This window comes from Prunus mume, linkage group LG8 (assembly GCF_029339155.1).
Source record: "Prunus mume cultivar Tortuosa linkage group LG8, ASM2933915v1, whole genome shotgun sequence".
NCBI lineage: Eukaryota > Viridiplantae > Streptophyta > Magnoliopsida > Rosales > Rosaceae > Prunus > Prunus mume.
In genome coordinates, this window is record NC_142705.1 from 3148160 (window position 1) to 3162600 (window position 14441).

Here is a 14441-nt window from a genome sequence, read left to right on the forward strand (position 1 = left end):
TCAAATTGCCACGTAGATTAACAAACTTCAATTTAATAAATTTTATTTGCTACTACTATTAAAAATGCTCTAACGTAGAAACTCGGGTAGAGAAAATGAACTGCAGGTACAAATTGGACTGGGCATAGAAACTCGGGTAGTGACAATATTAGATGGGCCAGATGGGCTTTAACAAGATTTTAAAAAATATATTTATTTTTTTACTATTTTATAAAATTAAAATCTGATAAATTTGAGCCATAAAAAGACTTTATTATTATTATTATTATTTTTATATAGAGAAGAAAAGACAAGTCAGCCAAAAAATGAAAGAAGGACAAGTTAAACTGAAAGATTGAACAGTGATTCTCCGGACCGACCCGCATTTTCTCCGATGCGAGAGCTTTCCCGCCAAATCAATGAAGCGTCAACGCCAATCTTCTTAGCTCCGTCGTCGCCATGACCACTTCTCCTCGTACCTCCACTCCATCGCTCTCCCTCGTCTTCATCTTCATCTCCATCTTTGTCTCGATCTCCATCTCTCTCCTCCATTTCAAGACCCAAATTTCCCCAACCCTAGACCTAAACCGTGGTACCCTAAATTCCTCGCATCCTCAAACCAACCGCCAAAACTACGTCGTTCGATTTTCCGAATACAAAAGGGCGGAAGAGCACCGTGAGTATTTGAAATTGAGTGTTCGATCCGACGGATGGGATTGGATCGAGAGGAACAACCCGGCCAAGAAGTACCCTACAGATTTTGGATTGGTTTGGATTGAAGACTCGGCGAAAGAAATAGTAGTTTCGGAAATTGGGAAGTTGGGGCTGGTGAAGGATGTCAATGCGGATATGAGGTATGGGAGGGGTTTGCTTGCAGAGGGAAAAAGAGACAAAGTTGGGGCTTTTGTCAATGGAAAGAAGCGGCCGGGGAAAATTTTAACGGCGATGTCCTTTAGCGAAGCCGGCGGCGATACACATTTTACGGCCACAAGTAATTATTCGATTAGGTGGAGAAGGCAGCTAATGGCTCAGGTGGGTTTTGGTGCATTTGTATGAAACCAAAAGAACTTCCTGCGCAATTCATGCGTTTCTGTTTTTATGACCAGAAATTGTTTCTTGATTTCCATTTCAATTGAGGAACAGGAAGGAGATTGAAGTTGGGATTCGTATATTTTTCTATGGGTGTTTATCCTATTTTGTGGGAAAGGTTTATCTTGGCTTAGCTACAAGTCTTTCCTAATTGGGTTTAACTTGATAATGGCGGAACGTATATAAGAATATATCACTTCACTTGGTTTTTCTCAATAAATCCAAGATAATGTGTGTGTGTGTGTGTGTGTGTGTGTGTGTGTGTGTGTGTGTGTGTGTGGGTTTAACTTGATAATGGCGGAACGTATATAAGAATATATCACTTCACTTGGTTTTTCTCAATAAATCATTATGTGTGTGTGTGTGTGTGTGTGTGTGTGTGTGTGTGTGTGAAAAACTGGCCATTTTGAAATTAAATTTGGAGAAAGTTCCAGCAGTGTTCCTTCTTTTTTTTGGTTTGTTCTGATTCTTGAAAAATTCCGTAGTGTTTATTTTTAATTAACTCTCGTAATTTAATTCTTGCAGAAATCTCAAGTTACTTCATTATTTGGAGCGGATTTTCTCTGGGAAAAGGGGTATACTGGTACAAAAGTCAAAATGGCCATATTTGACACTGGCATTCGAGCAAATCACCCACATTTTCGTAATATTAAGGTACTGTTTTCTGGGAAAAGAAGCTCGAGTCTTTTCCCCTTGTGGATGTTTGTAGTCAGACTTAGTCACTGTTATTTGCCTTATATTTTTCTGTTTGCTTATAAAACTTAAATTAAAAATCTCGGTGCTATGCCGGTTTTCAATTTTGAGCAATTATGCAGGAGCGCACAAACTGGACCAATGAAGATACATTAAACGACAATCTTGGACATGGGACATTTGTTGCTGGTGTTATTGCTGGTGTAGATGCAGAGTGTCTCGGTTTTGCTCCTGATACAGAGATCTATGCTTTTCGTGTGTTTACAGATGCACAGGTAATGACATCGGACATTGGAAGATTTATTGATATGGCATTATGACTAGAATGATATAGACTATCTCTTCAAAAGAAAATCATTGAAAGCAAAAAGAAAGTCATTGATAGCAAGATTTAGAGAACTTTGTATTCAAGCCATAGTTTGAAATACTTCGCTTCATGGTGTTTCATTTGGTTAATCAAATTTAGCAAGATTATGAGAAGCCTGTGTTCAGCTTATTGCAGGTATCATACACATCATGGTTCCTTGATGCATTCAACTATGCCATTGCAACCAATATGGACGTGTTAAATCTAAGTATAGGTGGACCTGATTACTTGGACCTCCCATTTGTAGAGAAGGTAAGGCTCCTTGGTTAATTTTCTGTATTTCATAAAGAACCTTTTAGTGTGGTGGTTTATCAACTTCTAGGTTCTGCATTGAAACATGTGTGGGCATATATCATACATGTTGTGCAATTGAAGTGTGGAACTTAAATTTGTGCTGCATTTGCTCACAGGTTTGGGAAATAACTGCAAACAATATAATTATGGTTTCGGCAATTGGAAATGATGGACCGCTTTATGGAACTCTAAACAATCCAGCAGACCAAAGTGATGTCATTGGTGTTGGCGGCATTGACTACAGTGATCACATTGCTTCTTTTTCTTCACGTGGCATGAGTACTTGGGAGATGCCTCATGGGTAATCTAATATATTTTCCTTCGTACCACTTATTGCGATTTTTATCTTCCTTTCCCATGGTTATGCCTTTTTTTAAGAGACTAATAGTGCTGTATATTTTCTAGTGTTTGGTGCTCTGATCTTTACAAGGTTTTTAAAGTGATCTTAAGGCATTCAATCCTTTGTTGTTCCTTGGGCCGTACAAGCTATGTTAACGTTAACTTTTTAAGTTTTCTCTGCACAGTTATGGTCGGGTGAAGCCAGATGTAGTCGCATATGGACGGGACATTATGGGATCTAGGATCAGTACTGGCTGTAAAAGCTTATCTGGCACTAGTGTGGCAAGTCCTGTGGTTGCTGGTATGGTATGCCTGCTTGTGAGTGTTATCCCTGAGAGCAGTAGGAAGGACACTTTAAATCCGGCAAGCATGAAACAAGCATTGGTTGAGGGTGCTGCGAAGCTTTCTGGTCCGAATATGTATGAGCAAGGTGCAGGCAGGGTCGATCTGTAAGTTCTCCTGATTTATAGGCCCTTTACTTTTTTTGTACTGATCTCATTTACGGTTATTCTTACTGTATAGCATTGGTATTACTGGTTTTCAGTTCTAAGTTTTGACTTTTTGGTCAGGTTAGAATCATATGAAATCCTTAAGAGTTACAAACCTCGTGCCAGCATCTTCCCAAGTACTCTCGATTATACAGATTGCCCTTACTCCTGGCCCTTCTGTCGTCAACCGCTTTATGCAGGTGCTATGCCTATTATCTTTAATGCTACCATTCTAAATGGGATGGGTGTAATCGGCTATGTTGAAAGTCCACCCACATGGCATCCTTTAGATGAAGTAGGGAATCTTCTAAGCATTCACTTTACTTATTCTGAAGTTATCTGGCCTTGGACTGGTTATTTAGCGCTTCACATGCAAATTAAGGAAGAAGGTGCACAATTTTCTGGAGAGATTGGAGGCAATGTTACTCTTAGGGTATACAGTCCTCCAGCTCAAGGAGAAAAGGATATTAGGATTAGTACTTGTGTGCTTCAGTTGAAATTGAAGGTTGTCCCTACTCCACCAAGATCAAAACGAGTTTTGTGGGATCAGTTTCACAATATTAAATACCCTCCAGGTTATATCCCTAGAGACTCTTTGGATGTTCGTAATGACATACTTGACTGGCATGGGGATCACCTGCATACAAATTTTCACATTATGTTCAACATGTTACGAGATGCTGGGTATTATGTGGAAACACTTGGTTCGCCTTTTACTTGCTTTGACGCTCTCCGGTATGGAACACTTCTTCTGGTAGATCTTGAAGAAGAGTACTTTCAAGAGGAGATTGATAAACTGCGGGATGATGTTCTTAATTCTGGACTGGGGTTGGCTGTGTTTTCTGAATGGTATAATGTGGACACGATGGTGAAGATGAGATTCTTTGATGATAACACACGAAGCTGGTGGACTCCAGTCACTGGAGGCGCAAATGTTCCAGCGTTGAATGACCTTTTGGCTCCGTTTGGGATTGCATTTGGAGATAAGATTCTAAATGGCGATTTTTCTATTAATGGTGAGCATAGTCGGTATGCATCTGGAACAGATATAGTGAGGTTTCCACGAGGTGGTTATGTGCACAAGTTCCCTTTCATGGATAGCTCTGAGAGTGGGGCCACTCAGAATGTACTTCGGACTCCTGAGATGACCACAGTAAGTAGGAATGCTACTCATTCAACATTTTCTTTTCCTTTTTCATGTCTCAACTTGAATGAGACTCTTCCTCTCTCTGTCTCTTTCACAGACACACACACACACACACACACACAAAATTATGCAATATTCCTTGAACCAAAAGTTGATTTAACCACGTGCAGGACGTTTAGAATATCAGGCATGCAGTTATTTCCATTCTGATAATTAAACTCAATCATGATTCATACATGATTTTGATTATGGTGCCTATTGACAAATGCAGGCAGATTCTCCCATTCTTGGTCTTTTAGAGATGGGTGAAGGTCGTGTTGTAGTCTATGGAGACTCCAACTGTTTGGACAGCAGTCATATGGTAACTAATTGTTATTGGCTCTTGAGGAAAATATTAGATTTTACCGGTGGGAACATCAAAGATCCTGTGCTTTTCTCAAACTCAGTTAAACAAAAATCACCTTTATATGTGGAAGACAACCAATTACCGTCCCGTAGAACGGATGTGAATTTCTCTACATATTCTGCTGTTGTGGGAAAGGAAGTGATCTGTGGGAGTGACTCTGTATTTGAAATCTGGGGGACTAAAGGTTACAGTTCACAGATCAGGGGAACAAACAGAAGATTACCTGGTTATTCTGTAGTTGACTTGGATAGAGGTTTAAATTCTACAGTCGATACTTCCAATTTGAAGCATCCCAAATTGCTCGGGGAAAATAGAAGTGATTCTCTGGGGAACAGGTACTTCGGCCTGTTCTATGGGGATGAGGTAAGCCAACGAATGGTTCATGAAAGATTCATACTTCGATTAGAAAATGATTCTCTCTCATGTTATTCTCTTACTACAATACTATAACATGGTAAATAATGCTGAGAGTTTCTTCTAAACCTTTTTGCAGCTTGATATGCCTGTGGTTGTTCCTAGTCATTGGCTTGTTCCTGCAATAATTGCTGTAACTGGTAAATGATCATTGACTTTTCCAATTCGTCAAAAGAAATGTTTACATGTTTTGAAATGTCGTTTACTCTTAAATTACTTTGCTGCTATTGTAGGTATTTTGTTAGTTTTGAGCTTTTGGAGAATTCGACAGAAACGACGGCGGCGAAGGAAAGGATCTGGCTCTGGCCGGTTTTCTAATCTATAGTTCCGGATGATTAGTAGCCCCTTTTTTTTTCTTTTTCTTTTTTTCCTGAGGCCTTTTATCTCTTGTAGCATTGTTCTTATAATACTGTCAACACCTACCAGAGGATTTCTTTGTAACATCACTTCACTAATTCAAGAGTCTTGTTGTCAGCACCACAGGAAACGATTTTGTATCTGTCAGGGTTTGATAGAAGAATTTTTGGATTTTATAGTCAATTTGTATTCATGTTAATGATGAGTATCAGACAAGAATTTCGAAAACAAACGTAGAACATTCAAATTCATATCTTTTTCCATTGCAAAAAATATTTAAAAGAAAAAAAAAAGGAAAAAAAAGTCAATCAAATTTTTGCACATACAAATTATTAGTGTTCATTCAAATTTCCGATGCACTTTATTAAAATTCGAGGATTTTTGTTATGAACAGAGTTGTATTTTGCCAAATTCGAACTAGCAGAGAGGTCCCCTATTCCCAGTCCCCACCAACTGATGAGGGTCATAAAATAAGGGGGGCATGTGCAAGACAGCACGAGCAGCCAAGGAGCATGGGCTGGTGGGCATTTTCTTCTTCTTCAACCGAAAAAAGATAAGACTATGTTTGACTTTGTCAGAGATATACAGCTTTTTCTGTATTGGACATGCTGGCCGCGACACGATTAGGCACTAGGGTCGGAAAAATTGGCTTTGTGTCTGACTTTCATGATGAACAAAAATTGAGCAAACCGTTTAGAAAAGTAAATGGAACCCAAAAACATGCACGCATGTTCATGTGATGCTTAATATGTAAAAGAAGAAAGATTAAGCCACAAATAAAAGAATTGGATAAGATTATTTGTTTAGTGGTGTATAAGCGCTCCTAAGTACACTGTAAAACCGATAGTTCAAATGGATGAAAAAAAAAATAGATATAATTGGTGATAAACACGTTGTTCTTGAAATCAATGTAAGAAAATTGGGGGGGTAGCTTTTTACAGGAAAATTGGTGCATTGGCTGTGTCAAGAGGTTCCACTAAAACCTTTACTGTTCTTCTTAATCCTTCCCATCTCCATTTCTCGGGTGGTTAGGCGGCTTTGGCCTTCACCGCTGCTTGAGCCAGACGGGTACAAGCCATACTCACTGGTGGGTGCACTATACTCGCTGCTACCACCATACTCCTGGCTTCCCAGTGCCATCTTCCTGAATTTTTTCATGTCCTCTTTGTATTGGCTTGTGTCATAGTCTGAGCTCCCATATGAACTATAGACATTGCTCTGCCCGGGCCTGATTCCTTCATTGAGATCAGACAAAGACACATCTCCCTCTAAAGCACGGACAACCTGCATGTATCAAGAAAATATTGGTCAGAAGACACTTCAATAATTGCACATACAGAGGATATGAACTTGCATTAGCACACGAGGAACGTGAAAGCATAAGCTCTTACTGAAGAAAATTTACCTGACTCATTCGAGGCCGACGCCGTGCAGAATGACGTACACAAGCTGCAGCACAAGCAACCATGCGAGCCATCTCATTGGGGTCATAACCATTCTGCAGCTTAGGATCAACCAGTCCATCAAAGTTTCTTTCTTCCAGTGCTCGAGTTAACACAGGCCTTGCCTGCGATGCCACAACACACTCTCTATAAATACCAATGATACTACAGCAACCCAAAACCCAAATGATAAAAGCCAAAAGGGGGAAATCTTGATCAAGAAAGCAGTTCACAGACAAAGCAAGTTATCACTCACCCAGTCTACTAAACTATCCTCCATGAAAGTTTGAGATGCATCAACAGGCCGGCGTCCAGTAATCAACTCCAAAAGCATAACCCCAAAGGAGAAAACATCTGACTTGTCTGTGAGTTTTCCACTTGAAGCATATTCTGGAGCCAGATACCTGATGGTAGCGAGCATGTAAGAACATGAATAATAAGTGTATACATATACTAAGCAATGCAGATATATCATGATTGATCATTTAGACAAGCTAAACGAAGATGAACATCTCATCATCACACCAAACAACATTCACAACAATCTTGAGAACCTGAGACCTCTCAATCATAGCAAAGCAACAAGGATTGACAACATGACCATATACATATGATTGCATACAGTTTGGGTGTTCAACACAATCATGAATAAATATGTTCTATGAAAAACAATAACTAGAAAGAGAGAATCAGCTCAAGCATAGCAAGAGACATTTTGGAACAGATGGAAACAAAAAAAATCCTGGTCCTACTTTGGGTCAATCTCAAACTAAAATCATAATGATATCAAATTCCACTGGCAATTTTAATATGAAAGAAATGAGTCTTACCCAAAAGTTCCCATCACTCGGGTGGAAACGTGAGTATTAACATCCGAAGACAGCTTGGCAAGTCCAAAATCCGCAACCTGTGACAAAGATGGTGAATCTCAATCTAAACACTCCTTGACATGACCACAACCAATAAACTTTAATATAATCACGTAGAACTGATCAAATTTGAGCGTAATATATCTCATTCAAAATAATTTAAGCACCAACTTTCCAAGGCTAAGTAATAGCCGGCCATACATCAAGAAGAACAAAACTCAAGGAGCCAATAACTTGCCATTCAGGAACTAACACTAATTTTAAGAATTGTAAATTTTGGAAAGAAGCAAGAAAATCGATTGACAGTCCATACCTTCGCCTCAAACTTGAAATCCAAAAGTATATTAGCTGCTTTGATATCACGATGAATGATTTTAGGATGACCTGCATGCATGTACAGATTATTACAATCTAAAATCTGAAGTTATGATGTCAAAGACTATTTAAAGTGATTCTTTTCCAAGTGCATTTCTGTGTGTGCACGGACACGGAGAGCTTACAATCCTCGTGAAGATATGCTAGTCCTTTTGCAGATCCCAAAGCAATTTTCAGTCTGGTGGGCCAATCCATGGTAGGTCGTCCTTTTCCTGCAATACGAACAGTCTATCAGATCCTTGTAACCAGAAGTATGAACCAACATTATAATGGTAAATATCACCAAATCATAACCTAAATTCTATAGACGCATACTTCACATTCGCAGATGGAAAATCATAACACTAAGGATGAGAGTTCACCGTATAACAATCAAGCAACCGTCTATCAACTTGACTATTTAAATTCATTGTTTCACTTTTGATTAAAATAAAGATGTTTATCATCATAAACTCAGTCATGTGTGCAGAAAAGAAAAAAAAATTACCATGTAAGTGGAACTCCATAGTATTATTTGGAACAAATTCATAAACAAGTAGTCTCTCCGATCCAGTCATGCAATACCCAACCAGTGAAACAAGATGTCTGTGATGTACACGGCTAATAATTTCAACTTCTGCCTGGAATTCACGTTCCCCTTGCCCACTTCCAGCTTTTAGCTGCTTGACTGCCACTTCCTTCCCATTCGGCAGGACTCCTTTGTGTACATATCCAAATCCACCTTGTCCAAGGAGATTGGAATCCGAGAAGCCTTCTGTTGCTAATGCGAGTTCCTCATATGTAAATGTGCTTTTAGAGAAACCCAAGGTATAGCCTGGTGGAGGTGGTGGGACTGGAGTTTCACCCCCTGAATAATTGGAACCAGAACCTCCACTGCTGCTTGTGAAAGGTGGTGGTGGTGGTGGGGGAACACTCTGTGGTGAGTATGGCGGACGTGATGCTGGAGCTGGTGGAGGAGATGGCTTTGGCATCATTGTGACTACATGCTCTGCAGGTGGAAGATTTTGTTGCCAACGATGTGGTGGACCACCGTATGGGTCATCTGAAAAATACAACAGTAGGAAATCAGTATTACCATCCATCTGGATAATCCACAGCAATGATATGTTTTTGTTCCTGGGCAGTCAGACGCAAATTTTTAGGTGTACAAAAAAACTTCCTCAGAAAATGTCTTCTTTCAAACAAAACTGGAATAAAATAATAAGTCATAGAAACAAAAACAAAAAGGCAACCATAAAACACCATGAGTCTTTTAATCCAAGTGAAATGTTAAAAAGAATCCAATGTCTCTTACGAGAGTGAAGGAGTGATTGATATTCAAAGATTTGAGAGTAAGATTCGGAATTCAAGTCAGAGTATTTATAAGTTGGAAGTTTTCTACTTGATGCATAACACGATACATAATGACCATGAAATAGGACACAAGGCATAACCCCTGAATATAGCATGCTTTACCAGATTCACCAGGTCTTCATGTTAATCCTTACAATCACACAAGCAGAAGTCATCACCAATTGGGATAATTATAAACAAAAATCATTGCAATGCGAAACGATGGCAACATTGGAGGGGGAAATGTGGAAAATTGAATTTATAAATTTATACGATGACCAGATCCATCGGGCTCCTCTAAACCCACAAAATCTAGCTAAAGACCATTTCTGCATACACAGTGATCAAAATGGTCCAAATGAAACCGAATCTAAAACTTACCCCAAAACACAAACAAAAAAAAAAGGTACCAAAACCAGATCACAAAATCTCAAAAAACAAAGAAAGCTGATACCTTTAGGCCCGGGAGGCGGCGGCGGAGGTATATAATAGTTTTCGTCATCCCTTCTCCTCCTCTTCTTCTTAGTGCAAAAAATGCAGAAGATAGTCAGCACCGCAAAGATCGCCACAGCCCCAATGGCAATCCCGATTATAACCCCCGAATCTAAGTTGGATGACGATGGCGGAGAAGGCGGAGAAACCGATTTTGGAGGCGGAGGACTCCGGGTCGAAGGCGTAGTGCCCGAACTAGTCGGCGGAGGAGGAGAGCGGGATGTTGAACCCGAAGGCGGCGGCGGAGAGGCCGAAGAGGTCGGAGGAGTGGTCGACGGCGGTGTGGGTGTGGTTGGTGATGGTGGTGGAGGTGATGAGGGAGTGGCTGGTGGTGGTGCACTCGGGGTCGATGGTGGTGGCGCATTCGGAGTCGATGGAGGCGGTGCGGTCGGAGATGGCGGGGGTGGTGAGGTGGTGTTGGTCGCCGGAGGCGAAGACGGTGCCGGAGCTGCTGGTGGTGTGGTTGTGTTCGTCGCCGGCGGCGAAGAAGGCGCCGGAGTTGTCCCCGGAGGTGGGCTCGACATTGCTGCTACAAATCAGATGTATCGAAAGAAATGGGTAGCTGATAGACAGTCGTTTCTTGCTCCGCTGAATGAAAAGCTTTCTCCTTTTTCTCTCTCCAAAAGAAGAGAGAGGGCAAGAGAGAGAAGGAGAGAGAGAGTGTCTAGTAGTTAATGGAGGGAGAGAGTACGAGAGAGGGCAGACAAACACAGACAGATAGAGTTTGCTTTTTTGGTTTCGGAATTAGGAAGGTATTTTTGTTGCTTTTTTTTTCTCTCTCTCTCTGATTTTCTATTTCATTTCAAAACAAACAATTCTTCAGTCATCAGACTTCATCACATGGTGGTAGGAGAGAGGCAGAGATCATCATCGTCTGCTTCGCTGGAACTGTGCTGTGGGGAGAGCTCACCACTCACCAGCTTGCCTTTTGGCTGAGACCAAGTAGAGCCTCTGAAGGAGGAGGTATTCTTTCTCTCTTTCCTCGTGTGGGGCCCGCGTGGGACCTACACGATTAGTCCGCGCGTTTCTCCGTCTTTTACTCATTCGGCTTGTGATTTATTCTCTTTTGTTTGGTTGGTGAATTGGGGACGGCGTTTGTGTTTTTTTTTTTTCCAATCGTTCTTGCACGATATTCGTATATCATGGGTCCAAATTAATTAATTTACACAAATTTTTTATTATGTAAAAGTCCATTTTATATGTAACCGAAAAAAAATTAATATAATAAATATATTTTTGTTGGGGTTTTTTATTTATTTTACACTTGTTTCTGGTCTAGACATTAGGCCAAGTATGAACACCTTCAATTAGCCAAGGAAGAAAAACACGTTGAATTATCCTTGACATTATCTCCTGTAAAATAATGTATTTAAAAAATAGAGTATTATCACTTGTTGTGATCAAACTTTACCAATTTTTCTTTATAAATCAATCACACCACATGCACACTCATTCGCATTGAAAAATTGGTAGGCATTTACCAATTGGGAAGGGTGTCAATTCTAACTAATTTGGGGGTTAGATTTTTCGTAACTAACCATGTATGTGCCAACAAAAATCTTGTAACGTACAAGAAATTTGAGGGGAGTTTACATAAATATTTATTGGGTGCTTGAGAGTTTGAACTTGTGTCCGCAACATAAACAGATATAGAAGAACTCAACCAACTGAACTATACCCCACTCACAATGTACAAGCTTCCTAAATCAAGGCAAATAAGGAAATTATGGTGCAAAACAAAAGAAATATTTTAATATAGGAGGTTGCAAGAAACCAAGTAAAAAGTTCATAAGATTCCACACCAACAAATTATTGCATTTTTTACCCGAGAAAGAGGGTTTGGTAATAGTAGTTGATAATATTTTATCATGTTTTAGCAATAGTGGGATAGATCCTGTTCAATTTAAGCTTATATCCAGTCAGATTTCGACGCTTGGATTGGCTCACTTGGTGTTTAAACTGAGCCTAAACTTCCAGACAGAAAACCAAAATCCTGAAACTTCCAAGCAAGAAAGGAACAAAGAGAGAGCTATGAGACAAATTTGGGTTGATCTTTGCTGATGCCATACACTATACATAGGCCAAAATTGCTGCTTCCCTTGTACAATTGCTAAGTGTTGCTTTCCAAATTTTAAACCTAATTAGGTAAGACAGGTTAATTATGTCAGCAAAATAATATATATATAAATTTAAAAAAAAATCAATCTAGATATTATTTGATGATGAAAATGAAAAGTGTAGAGTCTCATCAAACTTACATCATAATACTGTTTTTGGGTGATTTCGGTGATAGTTATAAAGTCATAATTAAGCACTTTTGTTGAAAATGCTTTTATTAGAAGCATGTTCAAATCCTCCATATATATATAATTTAATTATGGCTCAAGCAAGGGAATGCAATATGAAAGTGAGCTGTACAGACAAATTAACCCTATCAATAACGCTACCCAGATAGCTTAAGAGAAGGCAATAAATTATGATAAGTCAAGGGATTAGGTGATCCTAATTGATCTGATTTGAAATTTTAAGCCTTGCATGGCTCTAGGCAGTAGCTGTTACTCTAAGTAAAAGCCACACACCAGCTGGACACCAACAGCTAAACCATATACGACCAAGTTGACATGTTTCCTACACACAAGAGTTATGCCAACTCCAATTAATTATTTAACGCACTCTAAATCCTCTTCTAAATTGAGCAGTTGATGAATTGTAATTAACTATTCATCTCTATGCATTGTTTTTAAGTCATATGGAACAATTTGAACGGTCGAAGTAAGAGAAGCCAAGTGTAATAAGCAGCACGCATGTCTAAAGTAAAACCACCCAAGAAGAGGAGGTTTGCCCAGAAAAGAAAAACCCTAATAAGCAGAGAGAGAGAGAGAGAGAGAGAGAGTAATTGTCCATATCCATGGGTGGAGTGTAGCAGGAAATGGTCCAATATTCGCGTGCAGTTGAGGTAGCACAAAAATTGCAGGCATGCGGCGGAGGCGGCTTTTAGCCAAGTCAAATTCCAAAAAAAAAATTAGTAGCACTTGGGTCAATATTATTATCACATCTTGGTCTGCATTGCACTGGATTTGCCGGTGATTATTTCATGTTTAATTAATTTTAGGATTATAGACAAACACACACCATGCCGTGGACATTATTTGTCTAAACCTTGGAAGCTTCCCTCTAAGTCTCTGAGTATGTGGTACTTCTCTAATACATTGTTTTAAGTTCTCAATTCAAAGCCCAGGTCATAATTGTACCATGTTGATGTGCTTTAGAAAGAAAATGGAATCCTCAATCATTTTTACAGAGTTGGATCTCTTGTCGCACACATCTTAATTATAGTGCGATTCGTCACAATGCATTGCGTTCGACTCTTATACATCTATAAGAATTTTATTAATGGAGAAGTCATACAATATGCATTGATTGTGATAAAATTAAGTGTGAGGAAGCCGACCAGTTACTTATAAAATATAATGAAGGGTGTTTCGTTAGGGAAACCATTTGACACCGATAAAAAGAATAAGTTGGTAGTAAAAGAAAATTAAGGGGGAAGAGAAGCAAACTGCCGGCAAATGCTTCAAGATAGGGTGATGAGCTGGTGGACGTGGAAGGCAGACATATATGTTCATTTTTCAAACATGTAAGGCATCAGTATAGTCAAGACCAGGGACATTTTACCTGACAATGTCATATTTTAAATTCAAAAAAAAAAAAGAGAAAAAGAAAAAGCTGAAATTATATAAATAAAAGGAACAAAAACAATAATAAAAATGATTAATAAAGTGGGGTTGGAATTTGAATGAGAGAGGAGGTGCAATTGTCGTGGCCTCTCACATGGCGATGGTAGTATTGTATTGTAATTGATAGCTTCTCTCCTAATTAGTGCCATGACATTCGCCTTTTTCTATTTTGACTAAAGTGAGAGAGAGGCAAAATATTCTTCTCTCTCAATATCCAGCTATCTGTTTTATTATATTTATACTTTATGTGTAACTCTATGTATTTTTGTCAAATAAGGAAATGATTTATGGCCTGTTGCCTTCCAATTGTTTGTTAATACGAAGACGGCGTGATTCAATCATTGATTAGGTGTGTGTGTGTGAACACTTAATCTATTGTTGGATTTATATGACTCCAATGACAAAACAATCTCTTTCCCCTTGCTCGTTCAAGAGTAACGCTAGAAGGACCGCATTTTCCGCTACGGCACAAAGACGACACAAGTCATTGGTTCATTATTCATAGTCGAAAAAAACTATGATGGTAGTGTTATAATTTTTAAGTTTTTTGAGGCTTGCATGGTATTCGATTCATTTGAGAAGTCAAATGATTTTTTCTTCTCCTTCTAGAGTTTTGAGTAT

At 39.2% G+C, this 14441-nt stretch overlaps 2 protein-coding genes across 2 annotated transcripts; one reads left to right on the top strand and one right to left on the bottom strand.

Moving 5' to 3' along the window:
- Positions 1-299: 299 nt before the first annotated feature.
- Positions 300-5772, top strand: S1P (SITE-1 protease). The gene is made up of 10 exons (XM_008244434.3): positions 300-1011; positions 1594-1722; positions 1884-2036; positions 2264-2380; positions 2539-2723; positions 2947-3210; positions 3331-4402; positions 4668-5165; positions 5296-5356; positions 5450-5772. Exons 1-10 carry the CDS (start codon positions 439-441, stop codon positions 5539-5541), a joined length of 3144 nt encoding a protein of 1047 aa, XP_008242656.2. The 5' UTR covers positions 300-438; the 3' UTR covers positions 5542-5772.
- Positions 5773-6338: 566 nt separating this feature from the next.
- On the bottom strand, positions 6339-11025 carry PERK1 (proline extensin-like receptor kinase 1). The gene is made up of 8 exons (XM_008244432.3): positions 10046-11025; positions 8747-9301; positions 8385-8471; positions 8198-8268; positions 7846-7922; positions 7272-7419; positions 6979-7140; positions 6339-6857 (listed from the first exon to the last, which is right to left on the bottom strand). The coding sequence occupies exons 1-8, from the start codon at positions 10605-10607 to the stop codon at positions 6537-6539; spliced, it is 1983 nt and encodes a 660-aa protein (XP_008242654.1). The 5' UTR covers positions 10608-11025; the 3' UTR covers positions 6339-6536.
- Between the last annotated feature and the right edge of the window lie 3416 nt (positions 11026-14441).

What these genes read in the sequence shown, in the direction of transcription:
- S1P (XM_008244434.3), top strand. Translation starts at nt 439, where the DNA reads ATGACCACTTCTCCTCGTACCTCCACTCCATCGCTCTCCCTCGTCTTC. An exon ending in GAAGGCAGCTAATGGCTCAG is followed by an intron (nt 1,012 to 1,593) that starts GTGGGTTTTGGT and finishes TAATTCTTGCAG; the next exon opens with AAATCTCAAGTTACTTCATT. An exon ending in TGCAATAATTGCTGTAACTG is followed by an intron (nt 5,357 to 5,449) that starts GTAAATGATCAT and finishes CTGCTATTGTAG; the next exon opens with GTATTTTGTTAGTTTTGAGC.
- PERK1 (XM_008244432.3), bottom strand. Translation starts at nt 10,607, where the DNA reads ATGTCGAGCCCACCTCCGGGGACAACTCCGGCGCCTTCTTCGCCGCCG. An exon ending in GCCGCCTCCCGGGCCTAAAG is followed by an intron (nt 9,302 to 10,045) that starts GTATCAGCTTTC and finishes TGTATTTTTCAG; the next exon opens with ATGACCCATACGGTGGTCCA. An exon ending in CGAGTGATGGGAACTTTTGG is followed by an intron (nt 7,420 to 7,845) that starts GTAAGACTCATT and finishes CGCTACCATCAG; the next exon opens with GTATCTGGCTCCAGAATATG.